A 26,315-nucleotide genomic window follows, 5' to 3' on the forward strand; every position below is an offset into this window, starting at 1 on the left:
TTCCAGCTGCTCATGCACAGAGAATTAATCAGGCCTGAAGAACTGGAGCAGAGCAAGCCCCATGGCTTCCAAGAGAGTTGTCACCCTGGTCATCTGTCCCCAGCTGACATGGCACAGACTGCACAGGGGAGGCACAAAGAGCTCACTGCTCTCTCCTGTGCTTTGAGTGAAAGCACAGGGCACAGCTTCACTCCTCTGATGTAGGTAAGTGGCTAGATGTTGGAGTGGTGCACAGCTCTTCTCCAACAGTGTCTGTAGCTCAGCAGTGATAGGAGTTCGGCACAGAATGATTTTTCTTCTTGGCTGGACTTATTCTGGTGACAATTGTCTCTTTCTGCTTTCCTTCACCCCCTGCCTGTGCTTTGAGAGTTGCACCAAGAGAAACAGACCCATTCTAGGCTGCCAGGGCAAGAAATATGAATCAGAAACCAACCTCCCTTGGAATTATAAAGAGGGAAATAGCAGAATCAGCATTACAAACTAACACTTCCTATTTGTCAAATTTGAAAGTAATAAAAGTTCTACAAGCTTAAAGTAGTTCAATTGGTCCAAAAAACGTGGAGACCATAGGCCTAGATAATTAGTTCCCCCAAATAACTTGCTCTGTGTGGTGCTCTTCAGCCAAAATAAATTTCCCAGGGAGGGGGGAAATGAGTGAGAGAACATGTCTGTTATGTATGTTTGTTAGCAGATGAGCTTCTTGCTCTTGGAAGGGGGCACAAATTATGAACTCAGGAATAAGCAACAGTGGAAAGTAGGTCTGTGACTGCAAATGCTCAAGTGACATTTTTGTTTGACTGAAGCAGATGACCAGCCTGATGACAGTAGCTGGCCCTGTCTTCCTCTTTCATTGTACTCTGGCACTAGTCCGAATGCCACTACAGCTGCATCCTCTCCCACTAATAAAAGCAAGGCAGCAAGGAGTGAAGTTCTGATGTGCCATCTGCCTTGTGCACAGCTAACTTGTAAGTTCAAGAAGAAAGGGAAACACCTATTTTTTTTCTTCATCCTGAGCATAAGAAAAAACTTGTAAGGCTCCTCTCCCTCAGTCATCCAGAGCTACAGGCAGAGAAAAGGTGAAAGCCAATTATCAGCCAACAGCTTTCCACTCTTGGACCAGTACAAGTTAGAGCAGTGAGGGAAGGCTACCTCTGAACTATTCAGCTATGAGTTACTGCAGTGCAAGTAAGCCTACACTGGGCTGCTTCACTTCCACATCCTTACTGAAGTTTTCCTGAACCAGTATGCTGGAGATGAATGTGCCAACTCTCTTACCATTTCACACTCCCCAGTTTCTCCCTTAGTTTAATGGAAACACTGCAGAAAAGCTTGCCAGAGGCTCTAAAGCATCCAGGATTCCTTTCAGGAATAAGGCCTAGACCCAGCTTGAAAAGCCAGACAGTACACAGCAGATTGTGTGTCTGGAGGAGCAGGATGCTGCTCAGAGCAGTGAGGTGAAGGTCCCAAGGCTGGAAGACATGAGCACAAGCTGCATGAGGGTGGGCTGAACTAGCCTCTTAATAGAAATATCCACAGAAAAACATGCACAAACATGCTGTCCCTGCAGTCAGAACTGCTGTCCCATGGAGCAACATTGGCAGAATGGTGGTAAGAACACAAGGTGCTGTGAAAACATGGGGACAGATACATTTCTGACATCCATGGGAGAAGGGACAGTGAGGTGAGACAGCACCTTGGATCAAGGGAAAAAAAAGAGGGATCAATCTGGAAAATGACAAGGAAGAGCATATGGTTAAATGTCATGCTGTTCTTGAAAATCGCCACAGAAACTGAAGTTCCTGTTCCTCTGGGCTATGGAAAAGGTGTCCAAGACAGACCATGTATCAAAGAGCATTTAAAGTAGGACAGCAGAAAATTGCAAAGAATCCTGCTTTGAGTCTACGACAGGACAGATAAAGGTGTAGAGAACCAACACCACTCTTCTATTACACAAGTATGCTCAAACATAAAACATCACTCAGCACCAACATCAATTTAATTCTTCCCTCTTCAGGACAGGAACAGGGCAGAGACCCCCGGGGTTACATCAGCAAGCGGAAAGAGGGGCAAGGGACAAACTGTGCTGGGAAATCCCAGCTAAACATCAGGCAACAGAACCACTCTTTACTCAAGACAGCCCAGATCTGGCTGGGGGAAGAGCATAGTTCTTCCCACTCTCTGAGGTGCAGTCCATTCAGCTGCCCAGAACTGCAACCCAAAGGACAGATCCCAGGAAACAAAACCAACTCTTCTTCCTGCTGTTCTGTCCTGTTCCTAAGAGGCAGCAGGTTATTATGGCCCTATGCAGCCCCAAAAGTAGTGAAGGAAGCAAGTCCAAGTCTGTGAAACTACAGGGTCAATGCAATGGCTTTGGCTGTTGTGTTCAATACAGCATTGGAAACAACTGGAATGTCTCTGGCAACTCTCTGAAAGGGTGGCATGTTGGGTCCTTCCAATGTGTCCAGGATACCTGCAGGGAACAGGAAAAAGGGGAGAGTAGCAAGAATTAGTTCAGATGCAGATGGCACGTTTCTCCTTGTTTTTCTCTCTGGCCAGGTAGTGGTTGACGGTGGCAGGGCCCAGGACATCCGAAGCACTTGCAGGTAACGGGAGAAAACATCTAGCCCCAAAGACTGAATGGGAATGTACACCTTCATCCAGAGACCACAGGGTATGGATCAGAGCTTCTCCTTGGGGCAGGGAAACTGTGTTCCCAAGAGGAACATAGATCCTTTCACTCTAAGTGCCAGATCCAGTTTCCTACCATTTGACTTAGTTGCAGACACTGCCAGGGATGCTGCTCTGCTGAGGAAGAAAGGTAAAATCCTGTCCCTACTTCATCCCAGCATAGATCCTGCTCTTAGATTGTTTGCTTTCATCCTGAGGTACATTTGCAGATTCACATCAAGAGCTATAGCAAGGGTGCAATGTGGAATTTTTATCATTGAAATGTAAATACAGCCCATGCTTGGCAGAAAACACACATACCGATGTAAGCGTCCTCCAGTCCCTGTCAATTACCCTCTCAAGACTGATAATCAGCCATAGAGTGCCTTGCAGAAAATTGCTTGGAGTATATTTTCTCCTATTTCACCTGCTGAAAAGTTGCAGATCAGGGCTCAGAACCTTCTCTGTGAGAACAGATCCAGGAAAGAACAGTATTTACATCTAAAAGGACTTGTAAAGCTATGCTACAACCCCAAATTATGCAGATTTTTCTAAAATATCATCAACAAATCTGGCTGCCTAAACACATAAAGAGGCTTGCAGAATTTTGTATTTGGGGATGTGGAAACTCTCTGGTGCTGGGGTGGAGGAAGACTTTCTTTTTCTTTTTAAAAGGAGATTGAGACTTTGTTAGGAGAAATCAAGAAGAAACACAGAAAGGGAACCTGAACATGTAGAGCCTGTAAGCAGCACTAACAGGGGAAAATGCAGCTTCTGCTGTGTTGTAAAACACGTGATAAAAAAAGGCGTCACCCCCCTTTTTCCCTCCCCAGGTGGGATGGGCAGGAGAATCAAAGGAATTTAATACCCGTAGGTTGAGATAAGAACAGTTTAATAACTGAAGTACAATACAATACTAATACCAATAATAATAAGGGAAATAACAAGGGGAGAGAATATAAAACTAAAAGGGAAAAAATAAACACAAGTGATGCACAATACAACTGCTCACCACCCACCGATACCCAGCCCGACCCGAGCAGTGATTGGTCCCTTCCGGGTTTATATACTGGGCATGACATGCTGTAGTATGGAATACCCTTTGGGCAGTTTGGATCAGGTGTCCTGTCTCTGCTCCCTCCCAGCTTCTTGCGCCCCTCCTCACTGGCAGAGCACGAGAATGAAAGTCCTCGAGACTGAAAAGTCCTTGATTGGAGTAAGCATTACTTAGAAACAACTAAAAACATCGGTGTGTTACCAGCGTTGTTCTCAGACTAAAGGAAAAACACAGCATGGTACCATCTACTAGGAAGAAAATTAACTCTATCCCAGCCAAAACCAGGACAGGCACATTTCCAGATCAGAGAAAAGCAACCCAACTTCAGCATGATTCAGGAAAGGACTGGACGTCTGCCTGCAAGAACAGTCAATGCTGTTACACGTCACTTGTGGGGAAAGAATAAGCATCCTGCGTCACAACAAAACTCAGTGCAAAGAAACTACCCCTCATTTACTTCCTGCCCTGCTTTGACAGCTTCCTCTAATAAAGCTAGTGGTGGTCATTCCTGGGTTGGAAACTGGCACAGATGCCCTCACGTCAGATCCAAACTGTCCATCCTTTCTCTCAGAGAGAGTAAAACGCAGCTCCTCTTCCCACAGAGGATATGTCTTTTTATCTCCCCTGCTTACCTTCCACCACCTTGTGATAAGCAAAGTGCAGATAGAGGAGGAAAAGCATGTGCAGAGCAGCAAGGGTCCCACACAAGATGAGCCGCTGGGTGTGCCCCACTGTACGTGACACCAGCACAGCAACCTACAAAAGAGGTGGAGATCAGAGACTAGGTAGCTGCTGCCTCTCTGGCACTGCAGTCAGGAGCACGCAGGAGGGTGGGCCAAGTAGTGACAGCCACTGGAACACTGCTCAGAGCCTTTTTCACAGTTTGCACCAACAAATTCAGAGTAATCTAATTTTGTTCTGTGCAGGTGAACCCTGCCTGGTCTCACCAGAAGTACAGGATGTTCAGACAGGACTCCCCATAGCTGTAAGGGAGTAAACCTCCTGCAGTTGTAGTGTCACCTTCATACATCGGAGTGTCAGGCTGCTCTTCATAGCAGCCTAACTGGCTGTGAAATGAATTGCCAGGCCCAAGGAACACAATGCAAACAACATTTCCCTCCCTTTTTTTGTCCCCAGAAGAGGACCCCATTCTACCTGTCCCTTACCATTCGTAGTGTAGAGAGTCCACCAACACCCAACCAGAAGATATAGAAGAGGGAGTGGAAGTGGATATTATAGGTGACAAAGAGGGTGATGCAGTGTCCAAAAAGACCATAGCCCTGACAAAACAAAAATATCCATGTTAGAAGCATCAGTCCCACACAAAGGGCCATTGATCAAGAGCACGAGCAGCCTATTCCTGCAACGCTTCACCAAAGCAAAGCTTCCTAAAACACTCATTCAAGGCCAAAGAGTCAACCAGCACAATAATTTTAAAAGCGCCTCATACCCGGATGATTTCTCAGATTCACAGGGATGTCAGAGATTGCAACAACTTGGGAAACAGAGGAGCCTCTGATTCCAGAAAAATTGAAATCTCCTGGGTTTTGTACCACCATGCTCTCAAATCAGGAAGTGCAAAGCCAAAGAACTGCACAAAGGAACTGACTCTTTGTGCTATCACTGTGCCCAGGATGGGGCAAGTCAGAAGAGCATCCTGGAATTCCAGATTGTCCCAGTGCAGTTACCTGGGATGACCTATTTACAAGGACTTTTCCTGTTCTCTGGGAAGAGCTTGTGCTAGAATACCACACATCTTGGGGCAGCTCCATCTGTACATACCAATAGTGACAGCATCTGCACCATTGTGATTTGGGCATTGCACAGATATGCCAAGAAATAGATGAATGATGAGACGCCCAACCAGTAACCAAAGCAGGTGCCAATGGCTGTGCCCATCAGTGTGCCTTCCCTCTGTGGAGACAGAATGAGGATGAGGAGAACTCGAAGTGACCTGTCAGCACCCAAATTCCACCTCAGAGAGTCCCAGACCCTTTCTAAGTTCAGGGTGACACATTTTAAACACCCTGCTCTCCCAGCAGCAAAGCATCAAGACTTCCCCATCTTTCCTCCCATCCCCAAACCAACAGGTTCTTCTTGAAATCAATCTGCTTTCCAGCAAGATGCTAATTCAGTCATGGAAGAGGTTTCCTCTCCATTTCTAGTGTCATTGTAACAATCCAGAGCCCAGTCAAACCACAACTTATCACTGAGACTCGTACAATGATGGTGTCCGAGGTCTTCATCCCATGCAAAAGGATGGCCACCAGCGTGAAAACCAACATGAGCGGTCCATACAGCTCGCCTGCAATCTTCTATAAGAGGAGACAGATCAGGGAGGGCTTAGTTAGTGCTCTGGAATACCAGGCTCCCCACCACAAGTGATGCGAGAATTGCCTTGTTCAAAGCTTATCACCTAGCTGCCTGAGAAGGAACAGCAGGGTCATGGCTGGCAGGAGCCAGGCAGAATATGTTGTGTGACAAGGACTCTGGGATATATGAAACCCAGAGCTCTGGAACTGTACAAGCACTAAAGGTAGCACACTCAGGTTTGGGACTACTACAGGAAAGGGTTTACCAACATTTTGGGGGAAGTGAGCACCTAACAAACTAAGGTCCTTAATAACATGGACTACTTCAGTTTTACGAGGCGTATGTGGATGTTCAGTTGGCCTTGGAGTCTGATTCAGCAAAAGGGAACTCACCTGTGGGAAATTAATCATCTTCACAGGAATCATGGACTCCATCAGTCTGCATCACAGCAAGGCAGGGAATGACATCAGGAGCAGGGAGGACAAGAGAATGGTTAACAAAATACTTCAAAAGTAAAAGATGCCTAACACCCGTTACCAGTGTTTTCTGTTGTGGGACAGAGACGTCCTTCTAAAGGGTAACATAAAGTAACTAAAGGAAAAAAACTGACCATCAGTGGGTTAACCTTGCTGGAGGGGATTCAGTGAAAACATTTAGGGATCCACTTGCAGATGAGAGACTGACAAAGAGGAAGCAAGGAGCCTTTCTTCATGGTGCCTGACAGAACTTTGCCTTTTTGGACATAGCTATGATGCAAACCCAAGAGAAGCCACATAATGTGCCCAAAGCCCTTTTTTCCTCCCTGAGCAGCAATGCTGAATGACAAGCGACCAGGCTGCCAACCCACCTCGGGCCCCCCATTAAGGACACTGGGACACAGGCATCTGAGCCTTCCTGCAAGGGTGGCAACCCGCCCCATGTTGTCGTCTTTGTGGGGGCAGCTAGCCTTTCCCTGCCCCCCGGTGGAGACAGCCCAGGCCGGGCCTTGCCCACCTGGCTCGCACTTGGATGGGCTCCACATCGAAGTAGGGCCGGAGGATATCGATGTTGGCGTAAAGGCTGAAGGCCCTGGTGGCTTGCCTCTTCCCCACCTGCCACATCTGCGGACAAAAGGCAGCTGGCAGCGGGCGGGCGGACGGGCAGGCAGGGTGCTCCCGGGGCAGCCCGGGGCCGCGCTCACCTGATCAGCCACCTGCCGGCCCAGCTGGCCCCGCAGCCCCTTCATGCCCAGGAACTCCCCGTCCTCCTCCTCCGCGGCCCCCGCCTCGCCTTCCTCCTCTTCTTCCTCCTTCATGCGCTGGTGCATCTCCCCCATGTCCTCAAAGCTGGAGCCCGATGTGTCGTCCATGTTCTCCATGTCGATGACGGCGGAGCCGCCACCCTGCGCCGGGGCAGACAACGTCAGCGCCCGCTCGGCACCCCCGCTATGGGGCCCCACAACACCCCCGCCACTCGCAGCCCGGCCCCACCTGCATGTTGTCCTCGAAGCCGCCCCAGTCGCCGGCGGTGCCGCCCCTGCTGCCGCCCGCCGCCGCCGCCGCGGACATGGTGCCCGCGCTGGCCGCAGCCGCTCGCCAGCCCCGCAGCACCCGGATGTGACGTTGGCGGCGGAAAGGCGCCCACTCTCTCGCGAGGCCGCGCTTCGGGAGGGTGAGCGGTGCCGCCATCTTGTGTGTGGCGCAGGGCGGGGAAGGGCGCAGAGCGGCGGGGGAGCGACAAGGCGGCCGGGTGAGGGGTGCGGGGCGGCGAGGAGGCGACAGGGACCCGGGGCCGGGCGGCCAGAGAGCTCCGCGCTCCCCTGGAGCAGCGAAGCCACGCATGGGCGGGCGGAGACCAGTCACGTGGCGGGGAGCACCGCCCCCTGCGCCCCGCGCTGGCGGTGGCGGCGGCCATGGCGGCCAAGCGGCGCACGGAGGAGATGCGGGACCGCGTGGTGCTGGGCGAGTTCGGCGTCCGCAACGTGAGCCGCTGGTTCGGGGCGGCGCGGCGCGGTGCGGGATCCCCGACCCCCCTCACGGCCCCGCCTGTCTGCCTCCTCGCAGGTCCACACCACCGACTTCCCCGGCAACTACTCCGGCTACGATGACGCGTGGGACCAGCGGCGCTTCGAGCAGGTGGGTGCCCGTGGTGGTGATGGGGCGGGGGGTGCCCCGCCGTGCCCTGGGTGACCCTCCGCGCCCGGCCCCTGCAGGCGTTCCGCGTGGACGTGATCCGCGAGGAGGGGGACGCGCTAGAGTTCGACATGGTGGGCATCGACGCCGCCATCGCCAACGCCTTCCGCCGCATCCTGCTCGCCGAGGTACTGCTGCTGCCCGGCCCGGGGGTGGCGGCCTGGGAGCTGTGGCGGGGACGCTTGCATGATGGGGAGCGGGGAAGGCCCTGCCTTACGTCAGCCCTTGCGGGCAGCTTCTGGGATTGAAAGAGAAGCGCAGGTTCGTTCTGCACTCGTGCCAGGAGCCTAGGGAGTAAGAGCTTTAGCAGCACGGCCAGTAGTGCTTGTTGCTTCTAAGGGAGTTGTTGGTAGTGACTGTGCATCAGTCTGCCCCTTCACCTCTTGTGATCATCTCTTTAAAGAAAGCCAACCTAAGGAATCATAGAATGGCCACAGAATGGTTTGAGTTGGAAGAGACCTTAAAACTCATACAGTGCCCATCCCCATGCCACAGGCAGGGCACCTTCCATTGGACCAGGTTGCTCAAAGCCCTCTCCAACCTGGCCTTGAACACTGCCAGGGAAATGGCTGTAAGTGTATTGGGCAGCCTGGTTTGGCAGAAATGCCACTGAAAATAGTTTGCAGGGCAGTTATTTATGGAAGACAAGGGACACTGGCTTGGTGCTGTGTTGGTGTGTAATTCAGCTGTCATGTTGACTTGATCTCCTGTCTTCCTGAGGTGCCAACAATGGCTGTAGAGAAAGTCTTTGTGTACAACAACACATCCATTGTGCAGGATGAAATTCTGGCTCATCGCTTAGGCCTCATCCCTATACGAGCAGACCCACGACTCTTCGAATATAGAAACCAAGGTGAGAGTCTTGGATCAAACAGAAATATTGGAGGGTCATGTAAACTGAGCAGATTCCACAGAGGCTCATGCTGTTCTCCCCTTCCCAGGAGATGAGGAAGGCACAGAAATTGATACTCTGCAGTTCCAGCTGAAAATAAAATGTAGCCGAAACTCTCAGGCAGCCAAGGAATCATCTGATCCTAATGAATTATATTTCAATCACAAAGGTGAGATCTCTCCTAAAATAGATGCTTTTTTTTTTTTTTTCCCTTTTTTTGGTCTTGGGATACAGGAATTGGTCTGTTTTCTCAGCCCTGTGAGCTGAGAGATATGATACCCTCATTTTGCTGAACTTTTTTGCCATCTCCAGTCCTGTCCAGGTCAGTGATCTGTTTTGAGACAGCACTGGCTGATGCTGTGGCTTCTCTTTGCAGTGTACAGTAAACACATGACATGGGTGCCCTTGGGGAATCAGACAGACCTCTTTCCAGATGCTGACTTTCGACCTGTTCATGATGACATCCTCATTGCACTGCTGCGACCTGGCCAGGAAATAGATGTGCTTATGCACTGTGTCAAGGGTATAGGTTAGTCCTGGGGCAAGTGGGAGGACGAATGTGAGTGCTTGGACTAGGGCACAGCTGTGTGAAGGGGAAGGGTGGAGAACTGGCTTTCCCCCATGAACTTGGGCCCTGGCATCCTTGTACTCCCCTGAGGCCTGCCTTCATCTTTGATGCTTAACTCTTCTTGCAGGTAAGGATCATGCCAAGTTTTCTCCTGTGGCCACAGCTAGTTATCGACTGCTTCCTGACATTACGCTCCTGCAGCCTATTGAGGATGAGGCAGCTGAGATGTTGCAGAAGTGCTTTTCCCCTGGAGTCATTGAAATCCAGAATATCAAGGGTACTTTCTTCCTGCTCTGAGTGCCTTGTTCTTTACAAGCTTTAGCACAGGCCACATAGAGACCAGAGTCAAACCTTGTAGAGACAAAACCACATTGTAATGTTGACTTGCTGATCAGCAACCTTTTGTGCTATTCTGAACCTGGTTTTATGGATCAGTGGTTGTCACATGCAGATGTGTTGGGTCACAAACTGGGATCTCCCTGAAATGCTAAGGCATTGGGTGCCTGTCCTCAGAGCTCTGCAGCTGCTGTCTGCAGCTTCCAGTGCTGTTTATAAGCCTGGGTAGAGTTTGCTCTTGTGGAAAAGACGTCTTGTGTGCTGCCCAGGGATAGGGCACATACAAGCTTTGTGTTTGGGTTGGAACTGTTTAAGAGACGAGTTTTGTCAGGTTGAAGTTTTCCTTTTGGGGACATGCCAATTCCTTATAGTGGTGGCTTCACTGCCTTTGCTGATGGGGCGTGCATGTTTGAGGGGTAAACGCCTGCTGTGTCCACAAGGAGCCCGTCTGCTGCAGGCACCCATCTTGTTTCATCTTTTCCCCCGTAGGAAAAAAGGTGGCAAGAGTAGCCAATGCACGGCTGGACACGTTCAGCAGAGAAGTTTTCCGACATGAGAGTCTGAAAAACCTTGTGCGCCTGGCAAGAGTACGGAATCATTACATCTGTGAGTGCCCCGTGCTCCACAGAACAGAGAGCCCTGCTGTGTTTTGTCCAAGCAAGCAGAGACTGCCAGCACATATAGCTGGGGCTCTGCCTTCCCCTCACCCGCCATATCATCAGCATTCCTACATTCGTATTCCACTGAGCAGCTACTGAGGTTGCAGTTTGGTGTTGCTTTGGGATTTAATGTGTGCTTCCTGCCTGCAAGTGTAACCTCTTCTCTGCCTGTGATGATGATGAGGGTTGTTGGAAGTGTGGTGTAAGGGAAGATGAGGGACAGAAATGCTGGAGCCAGGTATAGGCTGAAGCTGCCTAGTGGCTGTGCTGACTTGTGTCTCTGTGCAGTTTCAGTGGAGTCAACGGGTATCTTGCCTCCAGATGTGCTGGTGAGTGAAGCCATCAAGATACTGATGGGAAAGTGTCAGCGCTTCCTGAATGAGCTGGACTCAGTACCTATGGAGTGAGCAGGCTGGGAAGCATATCCCTGCACTGTTGTTCTGGGCTTCTGCCACCTGCCTGCAGGGTGATGCCTCTTGCAAGGGCAAGAGGGGCAAGATGGGCTTGTTAAGAGTCCTAGGACCACTTTGAATTTGCTGTTAGTAACGAGCCTCAGTGAGGAGATGCACTAAAATAAAGGCTTTTCTTTACAGCAGTCTCCTTCTGTGCTGTTCACAATTGAGACTAATACACAGAAAAGAAAGTGGCTGCAGGTCTAAAGATGAATAGCAAGTATTCATTTTAGATTGCATGCAGCATGTGAAGAGGACTGACATGGCAATGTAGTAAAGGACTTCTCAGCAGGTCAGTGAGATTTAACACATCAGTATCAGTGCAGGACTGTTGAAGGTATCTCAGACCATCTCTGGGGTAGTTAATGTGGTAGATAAAAGGCTGTATTGTCAAGAGGGCTGGGCCACCTCTCCTGTGAAGAAAGAGTTGGGGAGACTCCAGGGAGACCTTACTGTGGCTTTTCAGTATACCGGGGGGGGCATGGAGGAAGACTTCTTACCAGGACCGGTAGTGACAGGAGTGGTTCATCCTCTCCCTGATAATATATGTTGACTACCAGCAAAGGTGCTCCCTTTTCGGTAGCTGGAATAAGAAGTGCTGAACTAGGAATAGGAAGGCAGTCTGGGCAGGGAAGGTCTCAGATCTTGCCAAAATAAACAGAAGGGTAAAAATGAAACATGACGCCATGTGTATGAAACTGGAATAGCTTTACTCACATCCAGAGGTGTAACACAACCAGTTCAGAGACAGCTTCGGATTTAAACATTCCTACAAAAAAGGTTCTAAAAACCATTTAAAAAAACCCCCTTGTGTCTAGCATGAAGTCACAGAATGTTAAAAATATCACAACACAATAAATACACCCAGCCTTTGCTAGAGCCAGGAGCCATGTTAGCTCAGAGGTTAAAAACATTTGAGGCCAGGAGGAAAGTGGAGGGTGCTGGTGGCACAGGAAGGGCAGGAAGGTGAGTGGATTCCCAAGGCCTGCTCTTCCTTTCTGTACTCCCAACCCCAGGTCTTCTATCCAGTCTGGCCAGGTGGAGACACCACCTTAACTGCCCTCCACAGTTTATCACTTGTTCTGTCGCCTGGCTGGCAAAACTGCCAGATAGCTGTGGACAGACCCTCCCAGCTCCTGTGCTAACACCAGGACAGGTCAAGTGAATCATTTGCCATGTCAAGAACCACCAGCTTTGTAGACTGGAGTGGCTTGATAGAGTCCCACCTCATCTAAAACCCAGTTTCTGACCTGACTCCCCCCTGTAAACTGCAGTATAAACCCACCCCGCCAGCCCCACTGTACAATTCTCCAAGAAGTACCAGACTGGGTAAAAACACAGGCTACTGTCACCTCCACAGCAACAGGGTAAGGAGATCCCTTTTGGTTTGCAGGTGCTTCAGATATTGGTCCAGGTTTTGTGTACCCTGCACTGGCCATGTTCTAGTCTACAGGGCATGGTAAAAAGAAAAGATAAAAAAAACCAAACTGTCCTGCTCCCCCTGAGAGATGTCCAAGAAAGGCTGGCACAAAGGAAAAGCCTTCGGTTTGGCTCTGGGTAGAACAAGCTCTATGATCATATATATACATGTATGTATGTATATATATGTATGCCAACGTCTGCCTCTTTCTAGAGAGCAGCTGCACCTTAGAAAGGCCGATCTCGAGGGAGATCCTAGAGCACTGCTAGGCTTCCTGGCACACAGCCCTCAGCCCAAGGCTCAGCGTCCTGGAGGGAAACGGATCCGATCCATCAGAACACCAGTCCACTGGGGACAAGTGCTGACAGGCATGACAGGAGTGTCCGATGTCTCCCTACAAAGCCTGGCTGCTGGCGCCCAGAGGAAAAGAAGGGTAACCCCTTTCCACACAGCGCACTACTCTGCCCTTTGCATAAATCCTAAACCCCAAGGGATGAAGAGGTGGAGCAAAAATCACCCAAGTCTACAGGATGACCAGGTTTTACCTAACGGAGTCTATGGGCTCAGCTCCCACCTTGCAGAGAAGCACAGGCCTAAAGATGCTCATCAATGGAGGGGAAGGAAGCAGGGAAAGCTTAATAGACTGGTTCATATGCCACCACAGGTCCCATCCCAGTGTAAGGAGGAGAATGGGACAGGACCCATAAGGGGCTTTATTCAGATGAATGCTTGTGGAGGCGATGATGAGAAGAATCTAATGTGCTTACTATGAGGAGAGACAAAATATAAGGTAGGAGAGGAGACGTTTGCAGTGTCCCAGGCTCAGGACTCAAAGAGTACAGTGAGGCTCTCTCCATCCTCATTTTCTAGCACATCCGGCTCCAGTGATGGCTTGACTTTTTTGAAGAGAGATGGGAGGTTCCGGATATGAACCTCCTTGCGGAACTGCTCCCCAAGGGGCTTCTGCAGAGGACAGACAGGCAGACATCAGTCATCACTCCCTTCATCCCCCCACTCAGCTCAGGGGTAGCCTGCTTGCAGATCAGAGGCAGACCCCAGATTCTGAGCAGTCCCTAGGCCCAAATTCCATGTACTCATTTTGGGGCATCTTGGGCCTGGTCCCTCCCAAGTGTCGGGACACTGGGTAACCACCAGTGCACCAGCTGCTAATTCAGTGCCACCAGGCTCGAACACTAGCACCCTCACAAGAGCCCAGCAGCCACCTAGCAGCTTCATTCAAACATTCTAACACCCTGTTTCCCAGGCACCCTTTTCGAAGGTATCCCCTGCCTCTCAGTGAGAAGTCATTGCTGGAGGGGCTGCTCAGCCTGTGCTGCCATCCCTGCTGTACCTCCAAGTTAAAGAGAGACACAATAAACACTGAGAACATGCTACAACAGCCTCCTAGCTGGGAAGGGAGGCAGCTGGGGAGAGGCAGATAGGCAGGCTGGCCACCCCATCACTCTACAGCATACAGGTGTGAAATGAAACAGGTTCATTTTCCTTCAGGATTATCACCTACCCCAATGCAACCTGTGATGAGGCGCTTGAAATGATCCTTCCGGCGCTTGTCTGCCACCTTCTGCAGTGTTGGGTTGAGGAGCTTTGAATCAAACTGCTCCAAAGAGTCCCTCTGGATGTCTGGGATCTGCTCCATCACTGCCTTCAGCTCAGTGTAGCGAGGGCGCTGCAGGGAGAAGTATGGTTAACACAGTTCTGTTAGAGTTCTAGAGAAACAGCCCTGCCCTCCTTGGGGGAACAATAACTCCTCTGCCCCCCACAAGCAGGCATGGGATTAATTTTCCACCACTCTCCAGCCAACCTGGCATCTGGATAAAGAGCAGCATTTCTCACCAAGGCCTCGTAGATTTGGAAAGCCAGGTGGACAAGAGCTGCCATGCAGCCATTGTGCTGCCCGTGTGTCTGTAAGCCTTTCAGCACACTTGCGAAGAACCAGGACACGGCATCGGGCAGAAGGTTTCCTTGAAGCACCTGGGGAAAAGGCACTGTCAGCACGGGGGCAGGATACTGATACATGATTGCCCTTCCTCAGCAGCTCAGTCTGCCCAAGAGAGGTGCCCAGGGGTGAAGCAGTCACACTTGGCACCACGTTCAAGTGCTTCCTCTCCCAACCCTGCCAGAACTAAGCCCTTCTTCCTCCCAGAGGTACCTGTTTGAGCAGCGGCCAGCAAAGCTGTGTTGTGGTTCTTTGGCAGGACAAGGTGTCTTTCCAGGACAGGGATGTGTAGGCAGTGATCAGCAGTGCTGTGCAAACTTCCTGAAAAGGAGTCAAGAGAGGGAAACCAGTCAGAGGAACTATTTGCCACTTTCAGGGTTCAAATCTGAAGGGAGCCAAGAAGCAATCCAGGGGCTCTGCAGGAGCTCCTCAGGGCTACCTTCTGAGAATCCTGCATGCTGCTGCTCCAGCTGAAGGTGCTCAAAGGCACCCATTGAGCACCACAGCCATAAGGAACCACGGTCCCACGGTCAAGCCCTGGAAAGGCCCTGGAGCACTCATCGGCTGCTGCTCTCAAGTCACTACAAAACCTTCCAAGGCATCCAGAGCAGAGGAGGACAGAGGTACTGGGATGAAGGTACCGGCACAGTGGATTGTGTTAACACTGTGGCTCCTGGGCCAGCTCTGGCAGGTTTTTACAGGAAAAAAGAGCCACTGGATAAAGTTCTTCCTTGTGAAGGCTGGAGCACAGGAGGGAACCAGAGCCCTGGGGGCTGAATGCCCAAGGCCTTCCCCACAGAAGGGCAAAACATTGTAGCTGTGTATTACACTGGATCCCAACCACCATTTGTTTTGTGGCTTCTGCAACCATTAACAAGGCCCTTGCAAAACCCACCTATGTTCCCAAGAGAAGATTCTCACACTGGGGAATGCTCCAGCAGCCCAGCAATCTGTAGCAGCGTCTGGCTGAACCACAGGCAAGCACGACACAGAGCACAGAGAAAGGGTGGTGGAAATCAGAGCCTGCTCTCTTACCTCTTGTGTCATCAGACACTTCCCGAGCTCGGTGAGCTCTGCGCTGGCAGGGGGAGTCACCTCCGTGGCCATGGCCTCATCATCTGCAGAGCAGAGCAAAGGCAACACTGTGAGCGTGGCCTCCCAGGACTGAGGAAGACATGGGAGCACCATGAGAACTAAGCTGGCAGGCAGCACGCAGGACCAGTATGCTGGCACAGCTCCTCATAACATCCTTCTCCAAGCAGAAAGCACCCACCCTTTGTGGGTCAGGAAGGGCACCCAACTAGCTACCTCCAGCCTTGGGAAGGCTGTTCATATCCCCCTTTTCTTGGTACCTTAAGAATTAGCTGCCCCAACATGCTACCTGTGAACTCCACAGCACATTTGTTCCTAGGTTAGACCAGGTTTTAATGTGGCCCCGGACACACTGGGCAGGACAGAGCTGAAGGTTACCAAACCTATACCCCTCACCCAGAACTTCCAGCAAAAGGCCAGCCATGCCCTCAAGAAATGCTTGAGGAAATGGGAAAAGGCTTGTATGCACCAAGGGTGGGAAAGACAAAGTAGGCATTTACTCACCATCTCCATCTACAGCAACTGCAGTGTTATGCTCAACACCTTTCTTAGAAACACAGCAAACAGCTGCAAAAACAGTTGCAGGTCAGAGGAGCAGGAAACAGAAGATGCTACTTCAGAACATGCAAAGATTATCCTAAGAGTGTGATGGGCTCACAGCTGCTGCAAGCTCCCCCAGCTCTTACACAGCACCTGAAGAATCTGAAAGGCCAGTTTAAAAGCCAAATACTGCACTGCCTGTAAGGCTGGAACACCCCACCCGCAGCATCCTCCCACAGTGGAACCTGCTGCACGGGGGCTGCTCCAAACAGCTGAGAACCAGAAACATGCAAAACCATTCGAAGCCTAAACCTGAGAACATCACCATCTGAAGGCAACAAGGCCAATCAAGAAAGGAGAGAGAAGGCTGAGGAGCTGTGATCTCTATGCAGAGATTCCTAGCCTCTCTGCTCAAAGCCACACTGTTAAAAACATGATGTTGGAGAAATGGAATGCAGAGAAGGGAGACTGCCTCAGCAGGGGGAATTTCCCCTTCTGTCTGGCAATGGCCAGCAATAAAACTGCTCTACACTCAGGTAGTCAACAAACTGATGTCCCATATTGGGCTCCAGGGCACAGAAGGGCAGAACCCAGATTCCAAAGGAGGACTGGACTCCTACAGGGGCAATGCCAGAACAATGGAGCCATAAATGCTGAGAAAACGGAAGAAACACTCTTCTCAAGGTTTTTAACGGATTTCTTATTAGGTTTTAGCTAAGACTTTGGCAGGGTTAACTGTCACACCTGGCTTCTAAGGATTATGTTAAATAGTACTGACTATTATAGTTAATTTTTACTGCACATTGGAAATTCCTTTTGTTCTCTCCAGGGCAAACTTCCCAAATATCCCAGGGGACTCAGCTTAATTTCACTTACTGATGAGATCCATGACTTCTCGGGTCAGCAGCCTCACCAGCTGTTCCTCAAGCATCTCCTGAGACTCAGGGTTGTCATCTGCAGCATCATCCTCACTGAGGAGAACAGGTTTTAATGTGAGGGGAGACATTGTCTTAAAGTATCTCCTCTGCCTAAGCACAAGTCACCACCAGGTTCAACAGTGTTTTCCAGCCCCTGCTGGAAAGGGGCATGTAAAAGACCAAAGCTCCATCCCACTCCCCATTTCCCTTGCACACCAAAGGGTAGAAACTTACCAGAGCATGCTTCGCTGGTTGATCACCTGCCATTTCTGAGACAACCTCTGTCCAAGACAAAAGAAAAGATTCAATACTTTCCTAAAGAGCCACATGGGACACAATGCAGAGGCCCCAAGTGACAGCTGCTGATAGAAGCGCCATCATTAAAGCTGACAGAGCTTTAAACACATCTCTGATGCAAAGACCTATTTTGAATGGGACAGGAACCACTACCAATGGCGCTAAAGATGCTGTGGCTGTGCTGGCTGTAGGAGTGGGAGTGAATTGTCAGGAAAATGAGGGGACACAAGCAACAAAACCCCCACAAAGATCCTCAGGGCTGAAGGCTGAGGAGCTGATATCCACAGGTTTGGATTCACAGCAAGGGGTGCTCTGAAACAGCCAGGGTTCAACACACCTCAAAAGCATTCCCACCCACCCAGATAGCATCCAAATCATTAAGTGTTGAGGCTCTGCCCTTGTCTCTGCTGGCTTTGGAGAAACAGATGTTCTTATATGTTCCTGCTACAACCAGGAGTCTGGGCTGCCAAGGAACAGGCATAGAACAAGGTATTTTCTTACCATGTGCAGATAGGTAAAGAGTGGTCCCAGCATGGGGCAGACAAGGGTTTCATAGTATTCTGAAGGGCAGAAGAGTACCAAGGGCTTCACAAACACACCTGCACAGGCCAGTTAAGGAAGAGATCCAGCACACATGACCAGCTGCCAGGGAAACTGCAGCACATGGCCCAAACCAGCCCATTCCCCTGGGAGGCCAAGTGACAGACACCTCAAAGCCCATCTTCTTACAGCCCTGAATTAACAAGTGTCATCCGCGTACAGTGAGAGCATGAGGTAATTTAGCCCCTTCCCCAACAGGGCAGCTGAGAAAGCCAAGGGTGCTTAGCGCCCATATCCTAGATGTGAGACTGGATGTGCAGCCCTGGAAGGTGGGCTGGGAATACCAGATGGTCTCCCACACAAACACAAAATCTAGTCAGACACCCTACTGCCAAGCTGCTACAGTGTCCAAGCCCCCTTACGGCCAGAAGGCACTACCCACCTCTCATGGTGCCTCCAGGACAACACAAATCCTTTGCATTTGTTCTCTCTGACCCCATGCACTGCTGTTTCTGCTTGTGCCCTCCTAGGCTCAACACCTCATCCACACCAGGTGTATATCCCTGCTTGTTTACCCCCTCAATCACCCTTCTTTGGCTAAACATACTGAAAACCATGCAGGTTTTCAATTTATGTGTTGAAAGCCTCCCTACCTGGCCTCAAGACAGTGATGGAAGGATACGGAGCATGGGTCGGAGTCTGTAATCAGGAATGTTGTTGAGGTTGATGAAAGCGGAGCTGAGGAGCTGGCTGGCAAGACCCTCAACAGTGTAGAAATCCTGCTGCATGGAGGGGCCTGCATTTCCCAGGATGTGGAAACTTCCAAGAAAAAAAAACAAGTTAGTTGTAAGCCTGCCAGGTAACAGGTACCATGCCTCTGGGCTGTAAGGGCTACAAGTGCTATCATCTTGAGACCAGATAGTTGTCATGCTCTTAAATACTATAGAGAAGTTTTAGCAGCGTGTTTTTTTTCTGGGATACATGCAGAGGGATAATGAATTAAACATTTAAGCACTAAAAATGCACTTTCAAGTGCTTATGTATCCTAACACGTGATTTAAAAAAGCAGCAAAGCAACAAACTATGTCAGGATATCAGGTAAGTGATGCAATCCCACTACCTAACTGCAGAAAAGCTAAAAACAGATCCACATTTTGAAGTACATTTTTCAGCCACTGTGTTCCATGAGTATGTGGTAAGTTACAACCACCAAGTACAGTTTACTACTGCAGCTCCTACTTGGATGTTACAGGACACAGCTCACGTGAGAAGTGTAGCTCTAGAAGAAGTCAGCACCCAGCAACAGCCTACTGCTCGGGCTGTGCAATGCTGGACTGCATGTGGGATACGTTGGTGCTCTTACCAATTGTCATAGAGGGTACAAAAGAAGCCCTGCATCCTTTCTAAGACTGTTTTGTAAACAGGAGAGTCATAAAGCTCCAGCAGAGGCTGAGGGAGACCTGTGGGAGAGAACAAGCTTTAGCTACATTAATGGGAGAACATGGTGCACCTTCAGAATATGGTGCGCAGGCCCCAGCCACCTTGACAGCAGTGAGGGAAGCACCTGGCAAGATCAACCTGCATCCAAATGGGAAGAGGTGCAGCAACCCTGGGACAGAACCTCCCTCAGAGGTCAGACAAGTTCAGATTGGTTCTACCCAGAGCAGAGGTGCTCCCAATAAGATTGTCACAGTCCTCTCATTTCTCCAAAATGAAATTACTGGAGCTTATCAGAACCCACTCAGAAGCAAAGCTGACAGGCTATTAGAGGAGCTGCACAATCATTCATCTCTGTCAGCACATGCTGAACTGTATTAAAATGTTCAAGGCAGAAATTAAGGCCCTGCTGCTTTAAATGCAGTGGTTCACAGACAGAGTTTCTAAGTCAAAGAAAACAGGTAAAGGAAACATCTCCTCATTTTACAGACAGGAAATGGAGACAAGAAAGACAAAGCATACTCCCTGAAATATTTCACTGTCTGAATGGGAAATTAAACCCCAATTTCTAAAGTCATGGTCCAGATTTTATCCACAAGGCCATCCACTTCTACTTGGCTGGGAAGGCTTCTGTGTTCATAAGCTCTGTTCTGTTTTAAGATGGTCCAAGATCCTCTACCTAATACACAACCTGGAAACAAATGCAAGGGCTCTGCTGCAGTACTTGGCTCTTGCCCTCCATGACAGGTCTTTATACCAGCACTCAGGGATCCTGCTGAGCACTAATTCTGCTCAAAGGCAGATAATTACAGCATTCCCAGTCTCTCCAGCCAGAAATATCATGTTGCAGTGACCACCGCGTCATGCACCTTCATTTCATGCAGAAGAAACCAATCTGTCTGAGACCAATAACTTCTTCATTTCAGCAGGTTCAAATCACAGCAGAGTGGTGAATACTATGAAGAAGCTGGCTCTCCAGCCCCTCTTCACTTCTACTGATGGACCACTACCTCAGATACCTCTGAGAATCCGACCAGACATTCCTCCCAAAGAGAAGCCCCTTACCTAGGATGGCATTCTTCTCCACCTCCAGCATGTCCAAGGCCTTTGCAAACGTCTCCCCCAGCCTAGCCACCATCTCTGGCATGTAGAGATTGTTGTGAGTCCTGAAACAGAAGAGCACTTGGTTTATACACATGTGAGTCCACCCCTTTTGCCCTTGACAGTGGGATCCTCTCCTTCAGCTTGTGAACAGCTCTTCTGAGGCAGATGATGAGGAAGGTGAGACCAAGCACGTGTGCATGGGATCCCCCTTCCCCACCTGCAAAAATATTGGGGAAGCTGACCCGATAGAGACATGGAGTGATTCCACCTCATGTCCTGAATCTCCTGGCTGCCCCCTTCCACTTATTTCAGTTCACCCCACCCCTTGCAAGCACTAGCAGGAAAAACTCCCAGCAAGTCTCCAGTTGATGCTGGCAACAGCTTAGTAGCTCGGCCAAAGGGATCAGAGAACGTATTTCAAAAACTGACAAGACGCAGATTCTGCAATCTCAAAAGACCTTCTGCACCTGAGGCCCCTGCAGAGGGAGGGGCTGTTTCAGCTCCAAAACACACACACTGCCCCCCAGGGATGGGTCACAGTCCCCAGAATGGCAGGTGGCATTGGAGGGACTCTAGGGAGAACATCAGTCCGATCAGATGTTACTCATGGCAGACACAGGTGCCCCCTGGACAACACATCCAGCTGGGAACAATTCCGCATCATCAGGAGGTGGCCATGGTCAGCTCTCCGCGAGGGACACCAATTCAGCCACGGGTGGCTGGCTCTTGCCATCCAGGCCAAAATGGGTCCCCTCTAAGCCAGGGTACTGACACTCAGCGCTGGACTCGTTGGGGGGTGTCTCTCTCACCTACCTCTCTCCTTTGAGACCTCAGACCTCCACTCTGGGTGTCGCCAGCTGCACACAGCACAAATCCTGCAGCCTCCTCCAAAACTGCAATGCCATTGTACCTGCTGCTAGAGGTGATCAAGGGCAACTCAGTATCTCCCCCTAGAGCAGCGTTTCCCAAAGCAGGGGGGTACATGGGAATGGCTGGGGTAAGGGAGCGTGGACAGACCTCGGTATGTTCTCCAGAGTCTCAGCTTTCACTCCTGTCTTAACGATTTGTAATTATTGTTTTTATTTAATTTTGTTTTGGCAGGTCTATGTTCACAAGCCTGGCACCCCCGATGCAGTGACGTCTGCCTCGGTTACCTCCGAAACGTCAACTATCCCAGTTCTCTCTGCAAGTTTTAAATACTTCCCTGCTCACTGCACGTGAGGAAGGAAAGTATGTAAGGTTCACAAGAAAGAGCTACACAAATGACTTCTTAACGACTCATACTCTCATTCTGGGCTGGATCTAACACCGTGCAACAGGCCTCAAAGGGGGCACAAGCTGGTTTTATTTTCCCAAGAGCCAGGGAGCAGCCCAGCCGCCACAAAAGTTTGGATGATGTTGTTTCACTGACTCAAAAAAAGGTGCATTTCTGCTTGAGGCTATCCTGAAACCTGACTACTAAAATCACCTCCTCTCACATGTCTCCTGCCTGCCCCATGCCAGTGTTGGCTTTGCCTCATGGTGGGTAGAAGGGCAGTTGGGCAAACCCAAGAACTGAAATGAACGTTGAAATCTCACTACTCTAATCTCAGCAGGACGGTCCAATCGTATCCTGAAGCTGTGGTCATGATCCTTAGTTGTTTCAGAGTCCTTGAAACATTTTCTCAGGTTGGACAGGTGGGAGGGCAGATATTCACTCAATTCAAGGCTGGTCTCCCTTAATTCAAACTTGAGCCCAGTGGTAATGGAGAGAAAATGGCTAATCAGCTGCTCCCCATGAAAAAGCATCCAACAGCCCTCACATACGACGAAGATGTAGCCCCTAGGCATGTTCCAGCTGAGACTCTCGGCAGCGAGCAGCACTCCCGGGCACCCCCCACACAGGAGAACATAGAAAAAATTTAAGAGACATTTATGCTTTAGAAAAGACAAGCAAAGGATATGGCCTTGTGGGCAAAGGACTTGGGGGATTTTCAGCGATAGTCACAGCTCTGCTGGAAAAAACATCTGATGCCTAGGGAGGTGGGATTAAAGGCCAGAAGATGAGTCCTTTAGGACAGTTCATGCTTGAAAAATCTTTATCCAAAGCTGGAGACGTCTACAATGAAAATGCCTACAGCATCCATGTCTATCCAACAATTCTTTCACAAGCATTAATGCCTTGGTAATGTCAGCATCTCATCAAGATGAGCTCCAGAAAAGCCTTTGTCCATGCAAAGCATTTGCTGAGCCTAACCAGTCCATTTGTAACAACACACGAGCAAATGTCAACACAATAAAGGTGCCGAGCCAATCGGTTCATGCAGCTACTGACTCCAGACACATGACTACATGTGCATCTGTCTGGCTAGAGATCATGATTTGGGTTTAACTTCATGAGAGGACAATTTAAGCCAGAAGAGGTAGAAAGCACCTAGGTGAAAAGAGGATAGGAGAATCATCACCTCAAAAGCTGCAAGCAGTGATTAACAAAGCAGCCTCAAAATACATTGGTAAATACAGCCACCAAAGACAAAGACAAATACGGGTGGGTACAAAGAGATAGCACTTAAAGCTACCTTACTTTTTCTTGTTACCTAGACTCCCTCTCCTTCCTCTTGGCTCTTTGGTCTCATCCATGACCTATCTTCCAGCTATTTACCCTTGAAAACAGCCAATGGCTTAAGAACATTCACTGCTTCTGTCTGCAAACACATCAGAATGCCACCCAGTATCCAGAGTGCAGCAGACACAACAGCTTGCCCTCCAAAATGCCTTTTTTTTTTTGCATACTGGTGCCCAGCTTGGCACTCAGTTTAGCTCTCAGTAGGATCCATGTTACTGCCATCTGCAGATCTGCTCACACAGTAACCAACACAATCCGTGAGGACTTCCACATCTGCTTCCTGCATAAGCACATGAGCAACACTGGGCCTTGCTTATCCCCATGGAAAGCTGCCTAATGGCACAGAACTAAGAGAAGCACCCACCTCTAAAAAGTAATGCAACTATGCTCCTGAAGGCATCCTCAACACAGGCAGCTTTCCTCCCAGCCACAGCTCCTCATATCCCTGTACTTCCTCTACCTGCTGACAGACTGCTGTAGACTCCATGTCCTCTTGCATAATTTGTATTAAAGACAGCCCGAGGAAGCAGCACATGGAAGAGGCACTCAAAAGGCAGCAAAAATATACCAGAAGCTCCCCAGCACAATCTCTAACTTCTCTAGAAAGGCATAAGCATCATCAACATTTGCAATGAACTGAGCTTGCAGCTGTCACAAACAGACACCTCCACATCCAGCAGCAGCCAAAAAAGGTATGAGGTGGAAGATCTACTGCTCTTAATACATCATTCATTGGTTCTTGTTGGAACATTCGGCCTTAAGAAAAGCCTGGATACCTTTGAGTGAAGTACAGGCTGCTCCATGTACATTACTACAAAGTGCTTAGAAAAGATTTTGGTCTCCAGGGAGGATGCTTGAACAACACAGATCCATTGTGTCAAAAAACAGCCAGGGAACCTCTTCCTTTAGGTAGATGGGAAAGCACTGGCAACAGAACTAGCTCATGTGTTTTCCTGGAGGTGGTAAACAAGAGGGCACAGATTTTCTGCTTCTTTCCAGGTAGGGATAGAGTTTGACAGAGGTTTCCTAAGTTTGTTGTGACACAAATCCAAGTGTTCTTAATAATATGTAAGTTCCAGCAAGAAGAGCAATCACACAAGCAAAAAGTCTGTCTGTTGCAGCCTCTTCAGACCCTGGGCACTGGTTTTGTTGGTCTCTCACAATATGGAACATGTTTCAGGCTCTGGAAGAACTGGCATGAGGCTACTTCTACTCAGGCAATTCCACTTGATAGGACCTTCACCCTTCCAGGATAAAACCATTTCTGGGATAAAAAATCCAGGATAAAAGCACAACTCCACAGCTCTAAGAAGATAGTTCAATCCTGCTCACTGGCCAAAGTACCACCTGCTGTGCTACACAGAGCTTTGCTAGGGTGGGCCAAGGCAGCATGTGCTTGTCCTACCTGTCCAGCATATCCAGCATTCTTACTGGAAGCAGGACAGTCCTGAGCTCAGTGACTACCAAACATACCTGACTACACAGAGCTCGAGTAATAGGGCCCCTTTCCTCACAGAACTGGAGCTGAAAATCTAAGTGGATCTGAAAATGCTCTTTCCCAACAGGCTTCTGCCAAGGACAGAGCCTCAAGTTTTCAAGTACTTAACATGTAGCATTACCTCACAGACCTGCCCCATAAGACTGGCAAAATCCCAGTGTCAGCAGTTACCCTGAGACAGGCTCCTCCTTTATAATTCTGGGAACTTTGTTATTCAGTATTCCCTTTTTCTGCCTTCTCCTGCCCCCTTCTCTGGCTACCCCAGATGTACACATCAGCGACATGCAGAGAGGCACTGCAAGATAGCAACAGCCTGAGAGTATGCATCCACGGATTTCAATAGCAGACAGTGCTTCAGGAGGCTGGTGTCCGTGTTCAGCAAAACCAGCTTAATTTAACACTGAAGAGAGAACAACGCAAACAGGATGCGATGAGAGCTGGGACTGCCCTGGTGGTGACTGGAGAGGTGGCCTTGCAGGGGCTGAGGGCAGAGCAGAGATGTTAGTTGAGAAACAATTAACTGGGTGGCAGATTTATAGCAGTGGAGGTGGGGGAGGCAACCCCAGCCCAAGCTCCCACTGGCTTTGATGGACTCTTGCAGGCCAGGCCAATGAACATTCAGAAGGCTCCAGTTTCCCCAGTGCCATTCCCCACTGTGAACAGTCAGGAACGGTACTTGGGCACCTGCACCAGCCTGTGTTCCTGCTGGCTTCACTGGGTAAACATGCTCTGAGCATTCCATGTATTATCACAGTTCAGCTTTCAGAGATTCTTAAGTCAACAAAAATTATTTCAAGTCAACTCGACCCACCTTATAAGAGCAAGTAAATTGTCAAGCAGCTTCAGGACCTGTTCAGTGCAGGGATTACGGTAGATTGGACTTCCACTGGGCATGTATCCCACCAAGAATCCTCCAGCTTTTGCCTCTTCAGGAGCAGCAGGCCAACGAGCTCGTTTCACAACTCCTAGAATGGTGTACACGCAAAAGCTTATCTGCAGGAAGAGATGTGGAGGAAGCGATTTTAAGCCACAGAACAACACGAATAAACAGGTTTTCAGAGGAACCCATCATCAACCCATCTCAAAGGGATGCTCTACAGTGAGCCTAATCTGGTGACAAGAACAAACTCCACTGGGTTTGCTGCTAAGAAAACATGAGCAACACTGGGCTTTGCTTATCCCCATGGAAAGCTGCCTAATGGCACAGAGCTAAGAGAAGCACTCACCTCTAAAAAGTAATGCAACTATACTCCTGAAGGCATCCTCAACACAGGCAGCTTTCCTGCCAGCCAGAGCTCCTCATATCCCTGTACTTCCTCTACCTGCTGACAGACTGACCAATGGCCATAGTAGGATGGCCTAGGAACTCGCTATTAGATAAAGCATTAATGCATATGGTCACATAAGTATGCGAGCAACCAGATAGGTTAACCCCTAAAAGGAAGGGTCTACACCATCAGCTCCTTCAATGTGCTGGGATGAATGTAGAGATCTGTAATGACACAGTGGTCAAACTGCATTAGTGCCAGATCACAAGCCCAGCTCTGTGGACTGCATTTCATTGTCTTCTGCAGACCTAAAGACAGCAACTCCACTGCCACTTGTCCAAGAAGTGCACACATTTCACTAACAATTCAAACAACACAAATCACCGCAGATGTATTTTAAATATATCCCATGCTGCAGTCTCAGAATGACACTTTCCACACTGCCTGGCTCGAAACTCTGAAGAGAAATCCACTGCACCAGATTTCCAAAAACCGTGTTCCAAAACCAAACTCTGCCACACAGAG

General features: G+C 49.5%; 3 protein-coding genes across 10 annotated transcripts in view; 1 reads left to right on the forward strand and 2 right to left on the reverse strand.

The window, feature by feature from the left end:
* Positions 1-1,978: 1,978 nt before the first annotated feature.
* On the reverse strand, positions 1,979-7,735 carry YIPF3 (Yip1 domain family member 3). The gene is made up of 9 exons (XM_057415350.1): positions 7,507-7,735; positions 7,218-7,418; positions 7,031-7,137; positions 6,430-6,475; positions 5,947-6,039; positions 5,507-5,638; positions 4,891-5,004; positions 4,357-4,480; positions 1,979-2,470 (listed from the first exon to the last, which is right to left on the reverse strand). Exons 1-9 carry the CDS (start codon positions 7,702-7,704, stop codon positions 2,349-2,351), a joined length of 1,137 nt encoding a protein of 378 aa, XP_057271333.1. The 5' UTR covers positions 7,705-7,735; the 3' UTR covers positions 1,979-2,348.
* Positions 7,736-7,831: 96 nt separating this feature from the next.
* POLR1C (RNA polymerase I and III subunit C) lies at positions 7,832-11,255 on the forward strand. Of its 4 annotated transcripts, none has more exons than XM_057415352.1 (9): positions 7,832-8,008; positions 8,080-8,151; positions 8,229-8,336; positions 8,929-9,061; positions 9,150-9,269; positions 9,477-9,629; positions 9,796-9,945; positions 10,494-10,610; positions 10,952-11,255. In XM_057415352.1, exons 1-9 carry the CDS (start codon positions 7,856-7,858, stop codon positions 11,068-11,070), a joined length of 1,125 nt encoding a protein of 374 aa, XP_057271335.1. In that variant the 5' UTR covers positions 7,832-7,855; the 3' UTR covers positions 11,071-11,255. The 4 variants fall into 4 exon arrangements, with proteins under 4 accessions (XP_057271335.1, XP_057271336.1, XP_057271337.1 ...); XM_057415353.1 differs by having other exon boundaries at positions 7,847-7,997; positions 9,123-9,269; XM_057415354.1 differs by having other exon boundaries at positions 7,847-7,997.
* Positions 11,256-11,804: 549 nt separating this feature from the next.
* The window catches only part of XPO5 (exportin 5), a 29,536-nt gene continuing 15,025 nt past the window's right edge, over positions 11,805-26,315 (reverse strand). For all 5 annotated transcript variants that reach the window (XM_057415296.1, XM_057415295.1, XM_057415293.1 and 2 more), the window contains 13 exons: positions 25,334-25,515; positions 20,381-20,481; positions 19,242-19,338; positions 18,561-18,697; positions 17,840-17,937; positions 17,276-17,322; positions 17,001-17,095; positions 16,089-16,151; positions 15,528-15,610; positions 14,706-14,813; positions 14,390-14,527; positions 14,058-14,222; positions 11,805-13,498 (listed from right to left, as the gene is read on the reverse strand). In XM_057415296.1, the coding sequence (XP_057271279.1) occupies positions 13,358-13,498; positions 14,058-14,222; positions 14,390-14,527; positions 14,706-14,813; positions 15,528-15,610; positions 16,089-16,151; positions 17,001-17,095; positions 17,276-17,322; positions 17,840-17,937; positions 18,561-18,697; positions 19,242-19,338; positions 20,381-20,481; positions 25,334-25,515 (1,455 nt within the window). In that variant the 3' untranslated portion in view covers positions 11,805-13,357. The remainder of the gene's footprint in view (positions 13,499-14,057; positions 14,223-14,389; positions 14,528-14,705; positions 14,814-15,527; positions 15,611-16,088; positions 16,152-17,000; positions 17,096-17,275; positions 17,323-17,839; positions 17,938-18,560; positions 18,698-19,241; positions 19,339-20,380; positions 20,482-25,333; positions 25,516-26,315) is intronic.

Source organism: Pezoporus wallicus, unplaced genomic scaffold (genome assembly GCF_028554395.1).
Source record: "Pezoporus wallicus isolate ANWC-B61680 ecotype Strahan unplaced genomic scaffold, APGP_CSIRO_Pwel_v1 contig_5352, whole genome shotgun sequence".
Classification (NCBI taxonomy): Eukaryota; Metazoa; Chordata; class Aves; order Psittaciformes; family Psittacidae; genus Pezoporus; species Pezoporus wallicus.